Here is a 21,565-nt window from a genome sequence, read left to right on the forward strand (position 1 = left end):
GGGGTGAGGGGGATATGATTGGGGATGTAGACTCTAAATGAACATCCTAGTGCAAATACCAACAACATGGAAATGGGTTCTGATCAAGGACACATGTAATGCCCAGTGGAATTGTGCATAGGCTATGGGAGGGGCAGTGGGAGGGGAGGGAGGAAAAGAAAATGATTTTTGTATCCAAAGAATAATGGTTGAAATTAACCAAATAAAAATAATGTTTAAAAAAAAAGGATTAAGATACAGAAATGAAGTAATGGGAATTTAAATGTAATTTTTAGAGCTAGAAGGAACCTTAAAGATTAGAGCTCTTTTTTTTTTTCCCAAGCAGAAACAAAACCTGAAAAGGAAAATGACTAATCCTGTATCATACATAGTTAGTGGAAGAACAGGTACTAGACTCCAGGTCTGAGCATGTTCTGGAATTGTTACAGAAATAGTAACTATGCAACTTTGCTGGATTTTAGGGTAGGTAAAAAGTAGCATTGTGAAATAGTATATTTGTTATTATTATTATATATCTATAAGCCCCTGGAAAACAGGGAACATGTCACTTCTTTTCCAACTCTAAAACCTAGTATAGGACCCTACATATGATCCAGACTTTGTGTTGAAATGAAATGGGATAAGACTGGAAACATTGTTTGGAATCAGATTAATAAAGGCCCTGGAATGCCAGACTAAGGAGCTTAAACTTTATCCCTTCAATAGTGAGGAATCATTGAAAAATTCTGAACCGGGTAGTGAGTGACAGTCAGATGTGTTAGGAAAATTAGTCTAAAAGCTGTTTGAGTAAATTGGAACTGAAAGAGTCTGGTTGAAGATAGGAGGTTATTAAAGTAATCTAGAAAGGTGTTAACTTGGAAATAACACTGAACTACCAAAGTAGTTAGAAAAACCAAGTCTTTAATCAGGAAAGTGGTAAGTCCAATATTTGGCCCTTTACTCAGAGCTTAGCACCAAGAACTTTTGTAAGATCTACACCCTGGGACTCTGGAGACATTATCCCTAGGAGTGACACCACTAGATGAGGACTCCAAGGAACAAAAGAATTTGAGGAACTTGTATACCTTTTGGGAAACCTAAGGACAGGGAAATGATTGATATTACCAGGGTTACAAGGAAATGGGAGTGCTCAAACTAGCTGCCTGGCTACTAGCAGGCTTGAGAGAGACCATAGCCAGAGCCTGGGGTATCAGGAAGTGACCTAATTACAATAGACACTAAAAGGATCTTCCCTGCTCAGGTGTTGGTCTTCTTGGCAGGACCTGATACAATAGGGAAAACTTCTAATAGCATTTGTGTAGTCCCACCTAACTGAGATTAGCATTTACCTTTGGGTCCATGGACCTGTCTGAGACTAGCTAAATCTGAAACTTCCCTGAGGTAACTCTCATGGGAACAGGGACCAACTTGGGGTCTCCGCTTACTAGGTAACTGTAAACTTGGGGTTCATCAGATTTTACTAGACAACAAATTTGGGGGTTTCTAGATTCCAGGTTGACAAAGGTAATGGTCACACAAATGTCAATGAGAAAATATTTGAAGATTCCTCCAACTAAAGCACATAGCAAGAGTTGCTATTATCAAAATTTATCACCAACAATCAACTTGAATCTCAGGGGATATAAATATGAATCCAGGGAGATAATTATAGCAGCTATCATTTACAAAGTGCTTTAGCATATAGTGGTTTTTACATATTATTTTGTTCAAGTCTCCATGAACTAAAAATCCATGTTGAAATGTTACTACCCATTAGGTAGGTACTTTGGGGACTCATTTTACAGAAAAGAGGGTAAATGAACTGCATAAAGTCAAACACACCACTAATGTCAGAAAAAGGATTTGAACCTAGGTTTTCCCGATTACAAAAGTTAAAAACTCTTTCTACTACTATAAACTCCTTGAGAAAAAGCCTATGAAATCTAACTAGGCTGGTCCTCAGACAAGAGATAAGAGGGTAAGTGGTTTGGCTTTGTAAATAAAAAGCCTTGACTGCTTTAAGAAGCAAGGTCTAGAAGATGGGAGGTGATTTGTCTGGCTATATCAAACTGGGGGGAGAAGGGGAGTCCACATTTTAGCAAGAACATTGACAAGGCAGAACAAACACATCCTAAAGGGACAGAACTAGGATAATGAGGGGCTGGAAATTATATCGAATTAAGAAAGAACCAAGAACCATTAACCCAGGGAAAAAGATTGAATTAGCTTGAAAGCTTCCTTCAAATCGTTGGGGGAAGAGGATTGTTTACCTACGCCACAGGGAGAACTTGGAGCCAATCCACTAAATTGCAAAGAAACAGATTTCAGTTTTTCATCTCCATATGACGATTGTCTCCAAGCCAAAACAAACTTCTTGAGGGCAAGGGCTTTTTTTTTTTCCCCATTCCCAGCCTTAGCATTGTGCCTGATAAAGAGCAAAATCTTAAATGTTTTATATGAGCAAAGAAAAACTTCCTATCAGATCCATCCAAAAGCGAAAAAAGGAGATATTCTGGAAGGGGTGAATAGTCCACCCCTCTATGGGTTTTCAGAACCTAAATAACCCCTGGTTAGGGATGTTTTCTAGGTGATCCGGGGATGCAGGCTAAATTAATCCCCCTCCCCTTCTTTCTGAAACCGCAAAATCTGGTAAATGGGTCAGTGGTTTCTCAAAATCAGGGACTATGGTCTAGACACTTCCCTGACCAGGAAGGTTCTCCTCCTCAAGAATTCGCCACGCCCGACTGGACTGAAAGTATCTAACTCCCCAGGTCAATCATAAGGGAATGAACCCCAGGTGCCCACGTGGGCTCCGGAATGTTCCCCACCCTGGAGGCTTGGAGACGGGGCGGAGAATGGGACAATCTTCCGAATCTACGTTTTACTCTCTGGTCTTCAAGATTTGGAGAACTGAATGGGGGGGGGGGGGGGGGAGGGAAATAGCACCGGTAAATACTGTCCTCAGAGGTGGTTGGAAGCTTTAATCTCATTTCACTGCTTTGAGTCCGCTCCTAGTGAACCCCTTGCCAGCTGCAAAGATGGCGTGTAGGCCGGGCGGAACAGGGTGTGGCCAAGCTCACCTCCGTAGGGAGGGGCGGGCCTAGGCAGGTTGAAGGCGGAGCCTGCAGGGGGCGGATCGGTCGGTGGAGCCCTAAGTTCCAGTGAGCTTCTGGTTAGGGTTGAGGTTGGTAGGTCTCCTTGTTGCGGCGTGTCCCAGACGTCCCTCGCCTGTCCCGCTCCGCCCTCAGGCCCAGTCGACCTCAGGTTACCCTACAACCTACCCAGAACGACGGGGTACGCTCGGAGCACTTCGACCGCCTGGTATCGGAGGAAGCCCCGCGTGCACACCGCCACGCACCCGGCGGCCGGCAGTGAATGAAACCGGGCTCTCCGGGCGGCCCTTGGCTTCCCCTTGCCCCGGGAGCGGAGACCGCGCCCCCTTCTACATTAACTCTTGAGATGGAGACTCCAAGGGAGTCCGGTTGGCCAGCCCCAGATGAGGCTCCCCTCGAGCCTGTGAGTGGGAATGACCCCTGCCCCGTGTCCGAGAAAGGTGCGGCGACTCCGGAGGACCCGGAGGCTGCGCTGTACAAGTCTGGCAAAGAAGTCATGGGAGAGAACACCAAGCTCTGCGGGTATTTGCTTAAATTCGGAGGCAAGGGACCCATCAAAGGCTGGAAATCACGCTGGTTTTTTTATGATGAGAGAAAGTGCCACTTGTATTACTCCAGGACTGCCCAGGATGTTAATCCCCTGGGGAGTATAGACCTTTCCTGTGTTACCTTTGATTGTAAAGTGGAAGCAGAGGAGGGGACTTTTGAGATCAAAACTCCTAGTCGAGTTATTACCCTAAAGGTAAATGTAATTACTCTTGTTTGCCTTTAAGTCTAAAGTACAATACCACCCCTTTACTGAAAGCCCATCCTGAATCCCCTTAATTTTAGTGCCTTCTTATAGTATATCCTGAATATTGCTTTTTGTACCTCAATCAGTAAACATGTATTAAGCTCCTGCTTTGTACATGGTTGTTTGCATGTTGTCTTCCTCCATTAGATCGAGCTTCTTTGTAACTGATGCTGTCTTTTACAATTTCCTTTGTATACCCAGCCTACATAGAAGTGCTTTGGCCCCTAGTAGTAGGTGATTAATAACCGTTTATTGACCGGTGACAAAATCTTGCTTGTGGATAGATCTTTACATTTTTAGAAGGTCTCTTCATTAGAGAGCAGGAAGTCCATTTCTCTTTCCTAATTAAAAGTGAGACATTGTGGGGTTAAGATAGGGAGGTTTTATCATTTTACCAGTCCTAGATTGGTTTTTCTTGCATTTTGTCTCATCCAGAACAGATGCTACCTGCTGAGCAAAACATTTTGGAGCCTTTGATGTGGTTGACTGTTGTCCCTAGAACTAGCCATTATTATCCTTTCCTACTGCAGGTGTTTCATTTGCATGATGTCATTCTTAGGAATAATCTGAGTAACACCAAAGAAAGTTTGGCAAGCTAGGATGTGGTGCCTTAAGAAAAAGTGTCTGAAGGAAAGGTGTTCAATGCTGTCAAATTGAATAGGATGAGATACAGATTACCTAGTACTGAGCCTAGGGTCACCATTAAATAAGTCAGAGAAAAATTAAAACTACTCTGTGAGGTGAATAGTACAAACTATGATTATTCAATTAAAATTTAAAAAATAAAATTCAATAAAAAATAAAATATTCAAAAAAACTATGGGTACTTCTTCCACAGATGATATTTTCTCCACATTTTAGGAATAATATTACAATATAGATAATCTTCAGAGTTGCAAAGGTTGAAAAATTCAGCATCTTGTAGTCAGCCTAGTGATACACCTCTTAGAAACCTATCTCCTGTTCTTCTCAGGCAACAAACTCTCAGTCTGTCTCCAAGCACTCTAATGAAAGTCTTTATAGCTTGATTTAGTACATCCCAAAGCTCCAGCTCCATTGGCTTAGCATCAAGAATGCTGGTTCAAGTTTGTTGCTAGTGCTTTCCTTATATTATCATCAACCTTCCCTATATATTTCTTGTTTGTGCTTACTTGTTTTCATGATAACTCCCCATCTAGACAGGGATCTCCTGTCTAAAACAGGGACCATCTTTTGTAAACCTTTTGTGGTTTTCCATTGCTCATAGGATAAAATACAAAATCTTTAGCCTGGCATTTAAGGCCCTCCCCATTATGGCTTTTTTTTTTTCCAGCCTTGTTTTGTGCTACTTCCTTTCACAAATTCCTGTATTCCACTCAAACTGGCATAGTGGAAAGAGTACTATAACTGGAAATAAAGAACATGGACTCAAATGTCATTTCAGAAGTTTTCTGCTTGTATGACCTTGGACAAGTCACTTAATTTCTCTCAGCCTCAGTTTCTTCCTCTCTAAAAATTGCCCCCAAACCCTTCCAGCTCTAGACCTATGATCCTATACTTCACCTCATTTGTTCACTAATATAAATCAGCCCCGATGCCCTCCTTCCTGATGTCTGCCTCTGAGTAGCATTATCTTCTTTCTAGACTCAAGTTAGGTGCCATCTCCTCCATGAAACTTTCACTAATTCCTCCCCCCAAAGAAAACTTATTAATGCTTTCAATTTTCATTATGTGGCATCTGTTTGTGAACATGTTGTCTCCTTCTAGTAGAATGTCATTTTCATTTTGTTCTTTCTACTGCCACCAGTGTCTTTACCTTGCAGAGTGACTTATTAATAGGATATCAGGATATAGGGGAGGCTTTGTCCCCTCCTTGTAACTCCTTCAGAGTATGTGACATTTCAGAACTATATATTTTAAACCAACAAAGAAAAGCCATCACTTAACCATTAAATTTTATAAGAATTACCTACCAAAAAAGATATCAAAGTCATGTTTATGTCTGATTCTTAAACTGTTTCAAAGAGAAACTTTTCCATTCCTGCATATTTTGTGTATCTCCCCACCCTTTTTAAACATAAAATGCTAGTTTTGGCAATTCCTAAATTGACTAACCAAACTAAGCAGAAAGAAACCCACCATTTCATACTTGTGTGACTTTGGGCAAGTCACAACTTTCTGGGCCTCAGTTTCCTTGTCTATAAAAGGGGGATTGGACTAGCTGATCTCTGAGGTCCCTTCCAATTCCAACCATGATTTTCTGTTGGAATTTGATTCATTCTAAAAAGAGGAAGTTACCATCTCTTTCTTCCTTTCTTTCTCTCTTTTAAAGAATGTAGAGATAACAAGAACCAAATTGTTCTACAGGAATCAAGTATTTAATCTAATTTTCATGACTTCTTAGGCGGTCAACAAACAAACCATGATGTACTGGTTGCAGCAGCTTCAGTTGAAGCGTTGGAAGTTTTACAACAGTCAGCCTGGAATCCTGGTCTCTGGAGTCACCAATGAAACTTCACCTGGAAATGCCTCTCCCCTGCATATCACACTCGGTATCAAAAGATAATTTTCTTTCTATTATGAGATATCTTCTACTACATTCTACAGTTAAGGCTTTACTCTTTATGTTGTCATTACCAAACTACTATATATTAAGTTAAAGATAATCTAAGAGGGAAGGCATTAACTTTATGAGGGACTAGGAAAAGCTTCTTGCAGAAGGTAGGATTGATTTTTAGAAATTAGGTGGCAGAGATGAGGAAGGAAAGTGTACAAAGTCCATAGCCCAATCAGAGGACTGAGAAGTGGTATTAATCAAGGCTTGAGTTAGCAGCATGGTGATAAGGTTAGAAAAGATGAGCTTAACATGGAAAGGGCATCTTGAAACCAGGCAGGGTAGCTGATACAGAGTGGATTACTCATAACTTGAGAAAAAGAAGACTAGAAAGATAGGCAGGGGATTTAGGAAGGACTTTAAAAGTCAAGTAGTATTTATATTTGATCTTGGAGGTAATAGCCACTAAAATTTATTGAAATAGAGGGGGGTGGCAAAGTCAGACCTACACTTCATAATCAGATGAAGTGGAGTGGAAGGAGTCTTGAGGCAGAGAACTATCTAAAGATTATTGGAATAGTCCAGCTGTGAGAGGATGACCACTCATGGGTAGTCACAAGATTATTAGAGGAGAGAAAAGACCTTATGTAAGAGATGCTACAAAAGGTAGAATCAGTGAAGTCATCTTCTAAGCTTGTGAGAAGACATCATTCCAACATATAACCAGTTTATTAGATGGGGCAGGATCTTAACATACTCTTTGTAGAGTGTAGCATTGCAACAGGGCAAAGCTAACTCTTTTCACTTAAGTTTTGCATTAGAAAAGGGAGAAAAGAAAGAACAGTTATTAGTCATCTTAAATGGCAAAATCAGAGTTCCCTATGTCTACTGTCAGCTTCTAATGTCCTTGAGCTGCATACAGATTTTTATTTGTGTGCTTTTAATTGACTCAAGGATCTTACATACATACAAATTAACAGCATTTCACATTGTGCGATTTTTACTTGCATCTCCTCCTTTCCTCAGCTAGATCACTCAGTTGTTATCCTTTAACCCCAACCTAGTGTGTGCTTCAGGCTACTTCTGACACTAATGGAAAGATGCCAGGATCCAGAAAGGACCTGAGAGAGCCAGTGAAAGCTGCCTTGCAGCAGCCAGCTTTTGGCAGGACAATGTACTGGCCTACAAATTAAAATGCTTGATAAGTTTTCACAGTTTTTAGTAAATACTCAACACTAGTTGAGACCTCCTGATCTGAAGTAGAAAGATAAAAGAAATCTACAAGACAAGCATATCACCCTTTGTCTGAAACTAGTTTGGAACAGGTTAAAACCACATTCATAACTTTTATACAGCTATTGGAGCCATTTACTTTTATGCTTATATCCAACTCATATGAAAGAGAGAAAGAAAACTTTGAAGCTTTGTAGTGTTAGATTGGTATTTAGAGCAAAAAATCATCTAATTTTAATGTTAAGAATCTTTTCTAAGGACTTCATTAATAAAGATTCTTTTTACTAAGACATCTCCCTTCTCTCATTTACTTAACTGCCTCATTTCCTATATTTCCAATTCTGTTTTCATAGATGATTGCATAATGAGTTTAAGCAATTCCAGATGATTAGAATCAGACTGGTGGCAAGTAGAAAGCCTTGAGAAAACTGAATTCCTGTGTGACTTGTGCTAGAAACTGACTAACCTGAAGAATCATAATAATCTTTGTTTTCACACCCATTTCCTGTCTTTTAATCAATCCCCTTAATTTTATGTGGCATTTTATTTAAAACACCCTCATATAGTGGTTTTATTATACAGTATCTATACAGTATAAAAAAGGGTGTATGCTCTGTGTTGCTTTGTCTCCTTAAGCCTGTTTGTAATCACAAAAAAATACACTTAAAACTTTAGGACATGTGCACATCTCTTTTAATCTTACTATGAATATAATATAAAGGCATATATTCTTTCATTTGTCTCTGACTCCAAGTCATATTCTAATGTTTCATCCTAGTGGGGAGGTGACACAAGGCTCTTGTCAGCTATACCAGCAGATCACAAATTTCTGTCAGATCCTAAAACTATACTAGCTTTGAGTATAGATCTGGAGACAAATTATGACAGCGCATTTCACAAGTAATATTTGAACCTGGTGTACCTACCTTTAAAATCTAATCTGTTATCTAGGCTTCAATGCCTGGGATCTCATTATCTCCTAAGGTTGCCTATTTCACTGCTGGACAGTTCTGATTTTCCTTATTTCAAGTAAAAATCTTCATCTTTAGTTCTGATCTCTGGAGCCAAACAAAACAATTCTAATCCCCTTTCCACATGACTGCCCTTCATATATTTAAAGGCCACTACTATGTCTCTCAAAAGTCTACTTAGGAATGGTCAGAATGTGATAAGTAGAACAAACAAGGACCTAGAGGAGGGGAAAGCTTGTAACTTGGGTGATCTGGAAAGGCTTTATGAAGGAAGTGGAATTTGAGTGGTTATGCAATTAAGGTGAATTAGTTGGTCAGTTCTTACAGGTGTGACTCTGTGAATCTCTTATATACCTTGGGTTCTTATACTCAATTCATCTAGCTTTCAAAAAATACTATTTCTTTCTATGTTATATTATCTTGAATATTTTCTTCTTGCTGTTATTTATTCCCCTTTGGATGGATCCCCAATCACTTGCACTTAAATTGTGTGTACATAGTTCTTATCTAGAAGTAGGCATTTATACTACCTACTTCTTCTTACTTCTACTTACCTGTCTCTGGGTAGAAAAGTCATTTCTTTATTTTCTCCCCTCCTCCGTGTCTTGGTATATCCCTAAGATTTATGTTGAATTTCAATTACCTCTATGTTGTGCATGTACAAGTATCCCACAGATAGCTGGGAATAAGGGCTAGATCTTGAGAGTAAATTCACAGTTTAAAATAAAGTATGTGAATCATTTACATGAGTTGAATAATTATATTAATAGCTGAAGCAAATGGAATAGATGAAATTACTGAATGAGAGTATATAGAGAGAGACAAGAGAAGTTTAAGAATAAAACCTTGAGGGAAAATTTAGATAAACTCCTTGAAGTTAGAAACACTAGACTAATTTATTTTTAGGCCCCCTTTAGTATCTCACACAGTGATGTAACATATTGGGCATCTACTAATAGTTTGTTGAGTAAATGAATATTGAATGTACAATGTACAAAAAGGAAAAACAGCCAGATGAACAGAAAGATCAATAATCAAAAATATAAGGGGTTAAAGAGAGTGAGAGGAGAGAAACAAAGGGCTCAGAGGTGTTCCATATTCTGGTAGTAGGTTTTTACTAGAATTAGATTTTGGAGCCTTTCTAGATGGTACTCTTAAATGTTAAGTGAAACTTTAACAACAAAGGGTTCTTTTTACCAACTATCATTTCATTCCACAGGTGTTGGATTCCTAGAGTAGACAATTGAGGGGAGCATGAAAGTAGATCCAAGCTAGATGCATTTACTACACTGATTCAGTGTCAATTAGAGAAGGCCAGATATGAGCAGAGGTAAACCAGCCCCCATATGGTAAAATATTACATAGTTGTAAGGAAGCACTGGAAATGGACTACTATTTTTTTTAAATACCATGGTGAAAAGTCAAGATAGTAAAGGGAGAAAGTATGATATACATTCCCCAGTTCTTGACAGCCTGTAATGAACTTTCCAGCTTTGCAGATGGTAGACAGTACTAGAAATGACCTAGCACAATTCACATGGGCTATTTGGGGAGATTGTGGAAGAAAATGGATTTTATATAATTAATGGGAATGGGACCATGGCTTCAGCTTTAAAGGCACTAGAAACATGAATGATCAGTGAAGATTCCATGGTAGATCATAGGATCATAGATCTATAGCTGGAAAGGACTTTAGAGATCCTCTAGTCTAGCTCCCTCATTTATAGATGAGGAAGCTATGACCAAGAGAATTTAAGTGACTTGCCCATGGTCACACACTTTGAGGAACAGAATCATGATTTGAGCCAGACCTTAAAAGATGGAGAGTATTTCAAAAATCTTAAGTAGGTAAAGGACATCTCAAGCAAAGAGTATAGAGGTAATAGGTAGCATCTGAATATATATAAAATGAATAGCAAATATTACAGTTTTTCTGTAAGTCAGTGCATGTAAAGGACAGTCATAAGACTGGAAATGTAGAAAGGCTACCAATTGTTCAGAGCTTTGATTGACAGCCCAAAGTTTTTAGATTTTATTAGATAACCAGATGAAAAACCATTGATGAAATTATTAGCTTGGTGTGATAGACTGGTCATGGAAGGGTGTGGGTGTGGAGTGTGTTTTTAATTTGGGGAGACCTGAGCATGGTTGTAACAAGATGAAAAGGAATCAGTAGAAAGGGAGAGATTCAAGATACACAAGAAAGAAAGAACAATTGATTGACAGAATCAGAGGAAGCAGAAGAGGATAAACCAAGATGCATAAGTGAAAGGGTTGCCTTGGCAAGATGTAGAGCCATTTCTTTCTCTAAAACTAGAGAGAGGAAAAAGGAAAAAATGTCTAAATTTGTGGCTAGAGAATTTTCAGAGTAGTTGGTCATTGGTTAAGACTAAAGGAGGGAATAAGCGAAGCCAGAGTTAGGTAAAGGGAAGTAATTGAAAGGAGAAGATAGTCTGGAAGAAGTTGAAGGAATAAAGGTGATGAGGAGGACCAGGAGAGGGTGTAGTGAAAGGGAGTTGGAGTGGTAGAAAGATAAGAGATTTTTTAATTTAGGACTTTGGAGCTCATAGTACCTCATAACAGTCAGGTCTAAAGAGTGGCCCTGCTGGTGTAGAATGGAGAGAGAGCTCTTCAAAAGAAATCAGCTAGTTAGAAATGTAATTCCCATGAATATTGAAGTATGGGAGAATGATAGCCAGGATAGAGAAGAGAAGAGAACTGTGAACCAGTTGCTAAAGTCATTGAGAAAAATCAGGAAAGAAGCTGCAAATTTAAGGATTCAGGGGATGTGATCTGATTACATAAACTGAAGAAGGATATATTGACATTTGGAGTATTACCAGGGAGGAGATCCTACTTCTGGCCTTATGAATCAGGAAAAGTAGGTGAAAGGACAGCTTCTCAGGAGAGCCAGACAAATAAAAATAATATTCAACATTAATCTAAACATGAACTTTTCAAAGCACTATAACATTAGATCCATTTGTTTGGCTTTTTTTTTTCTTCCCTAGATCTAGACAATACAGAAACTGATGAATTTTTCTGCCCTGTGAAAACACCAACTGGACTAGTAGGCATAGCAGCTGCTTCTCAACCTATTCCAGAGATGCCCTCTACCCTCCAGAATATTTCCCTCAAACACCTAGGAACTGAAATACAGTAAGTGTTTTCATCTTCTGATACTGCTAAAAACTGTATTATTTATGTACATTAAATGAACTTCACAGTCTCAATGAGGTGGTGCAGTGAATAAAGCACTAGGCCTGGAATCAAGAAGATCTATACTCAAATCTTACTAACCGTGTGAAATTGGATAAGTAACTTCACCTCTGTTTGCCTCAGTTTCCTCATTCATAAAAAAATGGGAATAATAATAGCAGCTACCACACAGAGTTGGGACAATTAAATGAGAGAATAATTGTAAAGTACATAGTAAAGTGCCTAGCACATAGTATGTGCTATATAACTATTACTTTCATTTGCTATAATCATAGTTTTTATAATTATTAGTAGAAAAACTATCAAGACTGCTAAGCAGCAAAATCAAGCATTAGAAAATTTAAAATGAACACAATTTAAGTGGTGGAGGGAGAAGGCAAAAAAATGTAGTAGATAGATAATACACTTGGCTTAGAATTAGAAGATTTGAGTTTGAATTCTCCTTTACACCAGCTATGTGACCATGAAGAAATCACTTAACCCAAAAATTCTTAACCTTTTTTTGTCATTATTCTGAGAATAATATTTTTACTTGCATGGAATAAAATACATATAAAGGGCTGATTACTAAAATACAGTTATCAAAATATCAAAAAACAAGTTCATGGGCTCCAGGTTAAGAACTCCCGACTTGATTCCATTTTGTCTTTAAATTGGGGATAATACTTTTGCTACCTAACTTAGAGAGTAATTATGAGAACACTTTGCAAATCTTGTAACTGTATAAATTGTGAGTTATTATTTTTTCTTTGAATGATTAACAGTCTTTCAATACTTCCATTTGTACCACCGGAATATTTCAGTATTAATCCCTGTTTTCCCATTTCAACTGCTACCAGCTCAGTTTTGGCCTTCGTCATCTTTTCCTTAATTCTTACCCTAACAATCTAAGTGTCTTCTTGCTCTCAGTTACTTTCTTTGCCAGTTCATCCAGGCTAGCCACAGTAATCTTCCTAATGTACCTCTCTCATCATTTGACATACTCCTCCTCCATCTCTCTCCTCCAATAATACTCTCCTGCCTACTGAATGAAATATAAACTCCTTAGTCACACATTTTTGTTCTACCACAGTTTGGCTCTAACATGTTCTTTTAGCCTTATCTCACACTAATTCCCCTTTACTCATCCAGCAGTACTAACTCCCATAGAACCTAACTCATGATTCTTTAATAAGTGCTTGTTGACTACATTCTTTAAACAGTACCATTCAGTCTCCCACTTCCTTGTCTTTGCTCCCAGGATTCCCCTCTTGGAACTGTTGTTTCCCAAAATCCCAGCTCTCTTATAAGCCATCTTATTCAATACCATTTTTGCAACAATGCTTTCACTTAACCTCCTCTAACCAGAAGTAGCTTCTGCTAAAATACCAGAATACTTTCTGTCTATTACTTCACTTGAACACTCTTCCTAGTTATTTGTTTTTATTTTTACATGTTTTACCTCTATTGCTAGATTAGAATGTCTTTTTTGTATTCCCCCCTAGTGCCAAGCACATGATTGATATTTAATAAATATTTATTTGAATGAACAAATTTACATCTTCTTAGTGTAATGAAAAGGCTGTTAGACTTAGAGTCTGGAAGATCTGGTTTACAACATCAGATCACTTGAAGTAGAAGGAATAAAAACCTAATTATCTAACATAAATAAGACCACATCAGTAAATTCTCCTTCCACTCACCTCATACCACTTCCACAAAATGCAGTCAGGGGAAGAGAGAGTGACAGAGGAAGGGTGACACAAAACTTATATCCTCCCTACCTTAGCATGTAACATGAGGAGGAAAGTGGAACGCTGGGAATTGAAGTCCAAGGGAGCAGGTTCTAATTATACAATCCCCCCACTGAGATTCCCATGGGAAATGAACATGTAGAAATCTCCCAGATTTACATGCCTAGTTTCCCCATGGAATCAGTACAAATAACCAATTTATATCTCTGAAGATCTTTAATTAGAGTTACATACAATATTGCAGTTTCTAAGGGGAAATTATAATAATTTGGGGATAAAAGGGCAATAAAAAAGAAAACTGAACCAATGATTAATAGGCACATTGACAAAAAAACCAAGTAGGGGGCAGTCCCCTTTGGAGTGGATTCAACCCCCCATAATTCCCAAAACATCCCAAAGTTCATTCTGGATCCTTTGGTACAGTGTGAGGTTTCTGCAGGCATCTCTGTGGCATCTTCTCTAAACAGTTCACTTTCTTGATTCGGGTAGGTAGCAAGTTTCTTATCCTCGAATTACTCTCAAACAAGAAAAATTTTTATTAATATAGAATTTTATGACAATTATACAGTCCCCCCTGAGGAGGGAATTAACAAACACACAGATCGCCTGGGTGGATGAGTTATGAGGTATGTGAATCAATTGTTAAAAGGAAGTCAAAAATATTTTTAAAAAACATAGAAGAAAAGAAAAAATCAAAATTAAATAATATATAAAAATTCTGAGTAAGCAAGAATAAACCCATAACAGGTCCTAGAATCAGGGCCCAATAAAGTGATTTATGTTCCACAAGCCTGTAGGTCCATTGCAGCAATATGCACTTACCCAATCAGTGTCAGGACTATAGAAAATTGCCACACTATGAAAGGCAGAAAAAGGACTAGATTTTAGCAGTAGCAAATGGAAAATATAATTCCCTGGTCTGATTTTACCTTTGCTCTCAGAGATAGGGGAGCCAAGATGGCAGCTAGACTGAGGTACTTTGTCTGAATCTGGCACAGGGAAATCCTGTGTCTGATTTTGTCAAACAGCTGCTTCCTCGAATCCCATTCTCATCAATCCCATCAGGACTGGTTGGTCTCCTTGACCTTGTGCTCCTTGGCACTGTACAATGGCTCTTTTGTGATGCCTTTTCCTGGAATCAGAAGCAATCATTAATCAAAGTTCCATAATAGTTAACAATCCATGACAGATTTCCATAGTCAAAAGCTTTTGGGTATGCATCAATATTAGGACTAATGGATACTGTAAACTTAGGTAAGTGCAAGAAAAAAAAAAGACCCATTAATACTGGTAACATGTACTACAAGTACAAAAAATGAGAGAAAAATGAAAACTCAGATACTCTATTGCACATACAAGGAAAAACAATAATAAAAAATTTTTAAAGAATCAAAAATAAATAGTTCACAATCTGTGACAGACTGTTACCCAAGGAGAGGCAGAAATCAAAGGTTTCTTACCCCAAAATGAGATCCGTATTTAACTTGGCCATGATCTACAGTGTGAGTGCAAATGATTTTCATAGCTTTATAAAACAGTAGTATAACAGGTAGTGCACATTCAAAGAAGTTCCCAAATCCCTCAGATCACAAGAGCCCAGTTAATGACAATAGCAAACAAACTCCCTATCATTAAGATTCACATGAGTTTCTGTGTGAAATTTAATTGTGAGGATCAAATAAGATGGTTGCCTAAAGCATATGAGAAAACTTAAAATATCGTGTGATAGCTAGGAATATTTTACAAAAATTGAAAAATACTTATAGCATCCTGTATAGTGTTGGTGAGTCAAAAGACCTATGTTATAATCCTAGCTCTACTACTAACTGCACATACAAAACTATGCCAACTAGGCACACTACACAATTATGTTGCATGCACTTTTATAATCAGTTTGCTGTTCCAACTCTCCACAATGGCTATTTCATTCTTGTCTCTCCTCAAGCTTCCCACAGTATAACATCTCCCCTCTCCCCCCAGCCCATCTTAAGAACTTTGACTCATATTTCACCATTAACATCGAGTCCATTTACTGAGAGCTTCCTCTTCTCCTTGTCTCACATCACGCAGACATAACCCCCCACAGTTTCTTCTTTAACCCATCTCAAATGAAGAGGTCAGCCTTTTTTGCCAAAACAGATCTCTCTATGTACATCCATTTGTCATCTTCTCCAGTAGATTGCACTCACGGTCATCTCCACTCTTTCTCTGGTCTTCAAACTTTTCCCTATGTACCAGCTCCTTTCCTGCTACCTACAAATAAACCCATATCTTCTCTATCCCCACTTGAGCCTACCATCTCAGCTAGCTCTACTCTGCTCTGCTAAATTCCTTAAAAAAGCCACTATACAAGATACCTCCACTTCCTCTGATTCTCTTAGAAGTCTGACTTCTAACCTTATCATTCAACTGAAACTGCTCTTTATAAAGTTACTGATGATCTTACTGCCAAATCTAATGACCTATTCTTGATCCTTAGTACTTAGTAAGTATTCTAGATCCTTAGTAAGACAAAACACTGCCTTACAAGGTATCTCTCATCTGCTTATCATTCTTAAATGTAATAGCAGAATTAATTATTCAGTGACCATCTGACAATAAACATCCGGCAGAACAAAGAACAAGGAAATCCACATTCACCAAAATTATTCACCATGGTAATGGAAAAGATCCAGGTCAAAGAGGAATTCCCTGTGAATAATGAGGTCTTCCAGATGCTTCTGTTTTTAAATGGCCTAATATTCTTTGTATTGAGCCCTGAGAAACTACAAAAGCTCCAAGGAGAGATCTATAATTATTCAAAGGAGTCTGACCTCCCCATGCAAATAGAAAGATTGAAAAACATCTCCCAAATTTCAGCATGCATCTGAATGGACACCCTACAGAGCTTGTCCAACATTATCTATATCTGGCAGTATAAATGAACAATGAATTGGGCTTAGAGTTGGATTACTTGTGGAAGAGTGAAAAGTATTTTTACTGACTAAGCTTCCCCAAAAAGCAATGATCTTTCCAATATAAACATTTTACTGGTGCTACTATATGGCAGTGAGAATTAGAATACCACTGCTTCCAAAGAACTAAACAATGATGAAGGAAAGGGAAAAGAAAGAGGGTGACAGAAAGAGAATATGGACTGGTCACATGGTGAGAGAGAGGGATGATAGGTGAATGGCCAGAATGCTCCTGGTCTCTTCTTCATGTTGAGAGAAATCAAAGAATGACTGGAACATATTGCATGGATTCTGATAATGAACATTTGGGAGGATTCACATAATGAGATTTGTGATTTGTGTCATTAGAGAGAACTCTCAAATTAAAGATATTGCAGATTGGTTAGAATTTGAGATTAATTCCAATATACTTTGCATTCTATACAGTACATTAATTATAGTTTATAAGAATTTGTAATTTGGGTTAATATTTTACTATGTCTAGAAATTCCATTAGTCTTTTCATAAAATCAGTTTAATAATTCTTCCTTCCAATAAAACGATTGTATTAGTCCTCTACTAAAGTACTTCATTGTGGCATGAAAGTGTGTTTGTATTCTCAAAATCTGCAGACCAGCAGAATTCCTACCAAGATGGCAAGGCTTTTAGTAGGGGCTTGTCAATGAAATTAAGCTGCTGCTGCTGCTGATAATGATAGCACTTATATAGCACTTTAAAGTTTGTAAAGTACTTTACAAGTATTATCTCATTTAATCATCACTGGAAAGTAAATGCTGTTATTGTCCCCATTTTCGAGATGAGGAAACAGAAATAAACATAGGTTAAGTGACTTGCCCAGAATCATACTTCTTCTAAACTGAATCTGCATTTGAACTCTCATCTTGACTCCTAGTCTAGAGTTCTTTCTATTGTGCAACTGGCCTAACTTGATCACTAAAGTATTGGATACCACATGATTTTTTTTTGGCCACATCATTAATTAAACCACCTATTAAGTAAGTTGTGATAAGATTGTGAGCTTGATCAGTAGAAGGACTATCTACAAAGATGAAATCATGAATTGCCAGAGTAGTGAAAAAGTACATGCTGCTTGCTTCCTCTTTTTCCCTTGGTGCTGTCCTATGAGGAGTCTACCATTTCTTGACTGACAACACGCGTGCTCTCAAAACACTTGCAAAGCCCAAAATAAATGAAAAAAGCAAAAAGTTCTTTGGACACCAGCCAAATCCATATGTCAAGATCAACAGGAACTTCAGTAAACCAAGAGTCAGGGAGTGTGAAATTAATTGAAGGTCACATTTCAGTATCAATAAGAGAACAAAACATATGCCACTCAGCTATTTGGGAAAACTGTCTTTTGATCAGAGGACTACCAAAGAGCTAGAAATACTTCTAATGTACAGCAAATCTTACTGTGAGATTGTTCAGTGTTTGTTCTAAAGTCATTATGGAGAGAACAGCTCAGTAGACCATCAAAATTAGCAATCCCACAATAAAGAAAAGGAATGATCTGTTTAATATATTTTGTTTGTGTTTTAAAAAGCCTCAAAAATAGCAATATCTTTCATTTTAGATTAGACAATATTTTCAGCAAACATCCCCTTTTTAATTATATAGCTGTCATCAAAGCAGATCTGTTTTGAACTTGTGGACCTCCAAAAGGAGCTGTCCAGGAAGTAGTTGGATATTTAAGACTAGAGCTGAGAAGAGCTTTTCATCCTGCTATGGTCATATGGGTTATGGCAGAGACAAAACTGGAGCCTTTATGAATCCTTACCTTGTTCTTTATTACATCATTTAAAAAATTTGTATTATTTTTAATTTAAATTGATAACTTTTGATAATGTTGATGTTTCTGTGAATTGTTAATTAGCCCAGCCTTTTCTGTGGCCTAATGATTCATTTATGTTCTCTCATAGATACATGTGAAATGATGTCTCATTTAATGCTAACCAATTTTGTTAAACAAAATCCAACTAGTGACAGTAAGACAGTTTAAAAGTGGAACTGGCCAAAGCAAATGTAGATCAGGAAAAGGAAGGAAATCTTTGGAGATAAGATAGTCACTTCCTCTTAAGCCATTTATAATTAGCCACAGGAAATTTGGGGCAAGAATGCAAAGGCTAAAGTGCTCAGGCTTGTCCAGGAACAACAACATTTGTGCCCTTGCCCATATCTCCAGAGTGTGTAACTTAAGCAAGAACCCATTCATTGAAATGTTTCAGCAATCTTACTATACACACACAGAGACTCTTCCAGGCAGATATTCATTTATTTATGAATTTGCAACTTATTTACAGAGTTCATAGTTACCAAAGACTATGATGTTCCAGAAGCTATAAAACAAAAAGAAAACACTGGAGGTGAAACTCCAAATAAACTAGGAAATAGTAAGAGGTCACCTCAGTCAGTGACAGCAAACCTTTTAGAGACTGAATTCCCAAACTACAACCCTCATCCTGCATGTGAGCCACCCCTCCTTAACCCAGACAGGGAAGGAGGAAGCACTCCCCTTGGGCTGCTGGGCAAAAGGGTGGGTGATGAGAGAAACTTCCTCAGGTGTATGTGGAGAAGGGGAAGGGAGCAGCCCCCTCTAGCACATGTGCCATAGGTTCTCCAACATAGACCTAGGTGCCCTCAATGTGTTATATCACCAGACTTTAAATAAACTACTGTCTCAGGATGCTAAAAGAACTTGAAAATATGATTTCTGATTCATTGTTGATGAAAGGGGAGGAGGAAAAGTTAATAAACATTTGTATAGCACCAACTCAGTTATAGGCTAAGCACTTTACAAATATTATGTCCTTTGATCTTCACAGCAACCCTATGTAAGGGTTAAAATTATGGTTGAGACTGAATTTAATAATTATATTTGGTCGCCAAGGATTTTACTTATAAAATTCTAATGAAACACCCAAACTCAGCTGGTGATTTAATTGATATAGGGGAGGAGATTTAAGAAGAAAGAAGAAGGAAGGGGCTAGTACCTGGCAGGAAGATTAGGAGATCTAGAAAGTAAGGCTTTGAGTGTGAAGGAGGGAAGAATCAGCCTGACCTCCAAAGGGGCTCAGCTAAGATGCCCGAACCTGAATCAGCTCAAGGGCAAAACTCATCACCCAACACTCCAAGATGTCGAAACACCTAGCACACTCTCAGCCAGAGTCGCCTCTCCAGGGAAAGAGAAGGAGAGAGGAAGTGACATGCCTTATATAGACAGTTTTACATCACTTTCCTGTGTCTCATCTGTACCAATGATAAATGATAGCTTGAGTTAGGACAGCCCAGAGGTCTGTCCTTTTTTCTGCACATGTCTGTTGAAGACCATTCCTTAGATAATTAAATCTTGAATTTGATGCAGACCTTCTAAATCTTGTTAAACTAAGAAGGGAGGAGAAATATAGTTTCTCCTATTTCTCCTATTTCTCCTGATTCTATTATTCCAAGTATCTCCATTGTTACTGATCAGGAAATAGCTAAATCACATCTTCTAAAGAATGGTCTGATTAGGGTGGAATAGTTTTAAAATTCACACCTACAATATAGGTGCTATCATTATCCCTATTTTACAGTCAAGGAAATTGGAGCAAACTGAGGTAAAATAACTTGCTCAGAGTCACAGACCTAGTAAGTGAGACTGGATTTGAACACAGTTCTCCCTGACTCCAGGCCTAGCATTCTATTTCCTCTAACACCTGCTTTCCTTATAGTATACATTCCTTATAGCATATATTCTTATAAGGAAGATGTGATATGGTCATAGATTTCAAGCTGGAATGATCATCAAAAACCACAATGTAGTCCAACCCCTCATTCTACAGATGAGGAAACAATCCTGGAGAGATACATTGAGACTTGTTCAGGTTCACAGAGGAAGGATTTGAATAGAAAAGGAAATAGCAAGTACAATCCACTACCGTTTCATCAAGAACCAGTTCACCAAGGAATGACATTGATAAGCTGGACAGAGCCCAGGAGAAAAGATTAGGGAAGGTCTCAACTTCATGTGATATGAAGATCAAGTGAAAGAGCTCTGGTTGTTTAGCTTGAAGAAGCAGGGCCAGGGGAGGTGGTAGGAAGAAAATATAATGACTAGCTTCAAATATTTAAAGTGATATCATGTGCAAGAGGGATTTAATTTACTTTGCTGTGCTTTAGAGGTCTGAACTAGAGACTTGAAACTAGATCTTTCTTATTCCAAGGCTGGTTCTCTAGGTCTTATACCTGGCTACTTTAAAATTAGAACTGTTCCAAAGTAAAATGATCTACCTGGAGGTAGCCAGTTTCTATCAGGTCTTTAGGCATAGGCAGGCTTGGGATGTCAGGAATGTTTTTTTTAAGGTTTTATCATTATTTTATTTTAATAACAAAGTTCCACATAAGTTTTCCAAAGTTATATGATTTGTGTTGTCTCCCTTCGTTTTTCCCTTCCCCTCTTCTCCAGAGTTGTCAGGTAATGTTTTAAAGCGATATTATCTTCAGTTGTAGATTGAGCTAGATGACTGCTAAAGACTCTTCCAACTCAGAAAGGCCATGATTACACCAGAGATATGCTCACACAGGTTGCCAAAGCTTGATGGTATCATGATGAAGTGGATAAATTGCAGAATGTTCAACAGTTTCTGTTATATATTGGAATTTTCCAAAATAAATCAACATATTAGCTATGTCTGAAAACGTATGCCTCTTTCCATATCTGGAGTCCACCACCTCTCTATTAAGAGGTTTTAGACATATATCACAATCAATCCTTTGATTGGTCCCTGCAAATTGTTCTCTTCCTTAAGCCTTAAAATTTTTTTCATAGTCTTCGTTTCTTCTTATACATTTTTACTACATTTGGTTCAGTCATCCCCCTAGTTAATGGAGCACCCATTTCCTTATACTTCTCTACTACTACAAAACATGCTGCTATAAATATTCTTTAACATGTGAGGCCTTTCCTTTGGTCTTTGATTTCCTTGATCTTGTACTGATATCAGTATATGAAAAGATATACTTAGTTTAGTGACTTTCTTGAGTCTAATTGGAGTTTTT

At 38.1% G+C, this 21,565-nt stretch overlaps 1 protein-coding gene across 2 annotated transcripts in view; it reads left to right on the top strand.

The window, feature by feature from the left end:
• Positions 1–3,095: 3,095 nt before the first annotated feature.
• Positions 3,096–21,565, top strand: part of TBC1D2 (TBC1 domain family member 2) — a 73,465-nt gene continuing 54,995 nt past the window's right edge. For both annotated transcript variants that reach the window (XM_007498971.3, XM_007498972.3), the window contains exons 1-3: positions 3,096–3,834; positions 6,269–6,416; positions 11,634–11,781. In XM_007498971.3, the coding sequence (XP_007499033.1) occupies positions 3,355–3,834; positions 6,269–6,416; positions 11,634–11,781 (776 nt within the window). In that variant the 5' untranslated portion in view covers positions 3,096–3,354. The remainder of the gene's footprint in view (positions 3,835–6,268; positions 6,417–11,633; positions 11,782–21,565) is intronic.

The sequence above is a fragment of the Monodelphis domestica genome, chromosome 7 (genome assembly GCF_027887165.1).
Source record: "Monodelphis domestica isolate mMonDom1 chromosome 7, mMonDom1.pri, whole genome shotgun sequence".
Taxonomy (NCBI): domain Eukaryota; kingdom Metazoa; phylum Chordata; class Mammalia; order Didelphimorphia; family Didelphidae; genus Monodelphis; species Monodelphis domestica.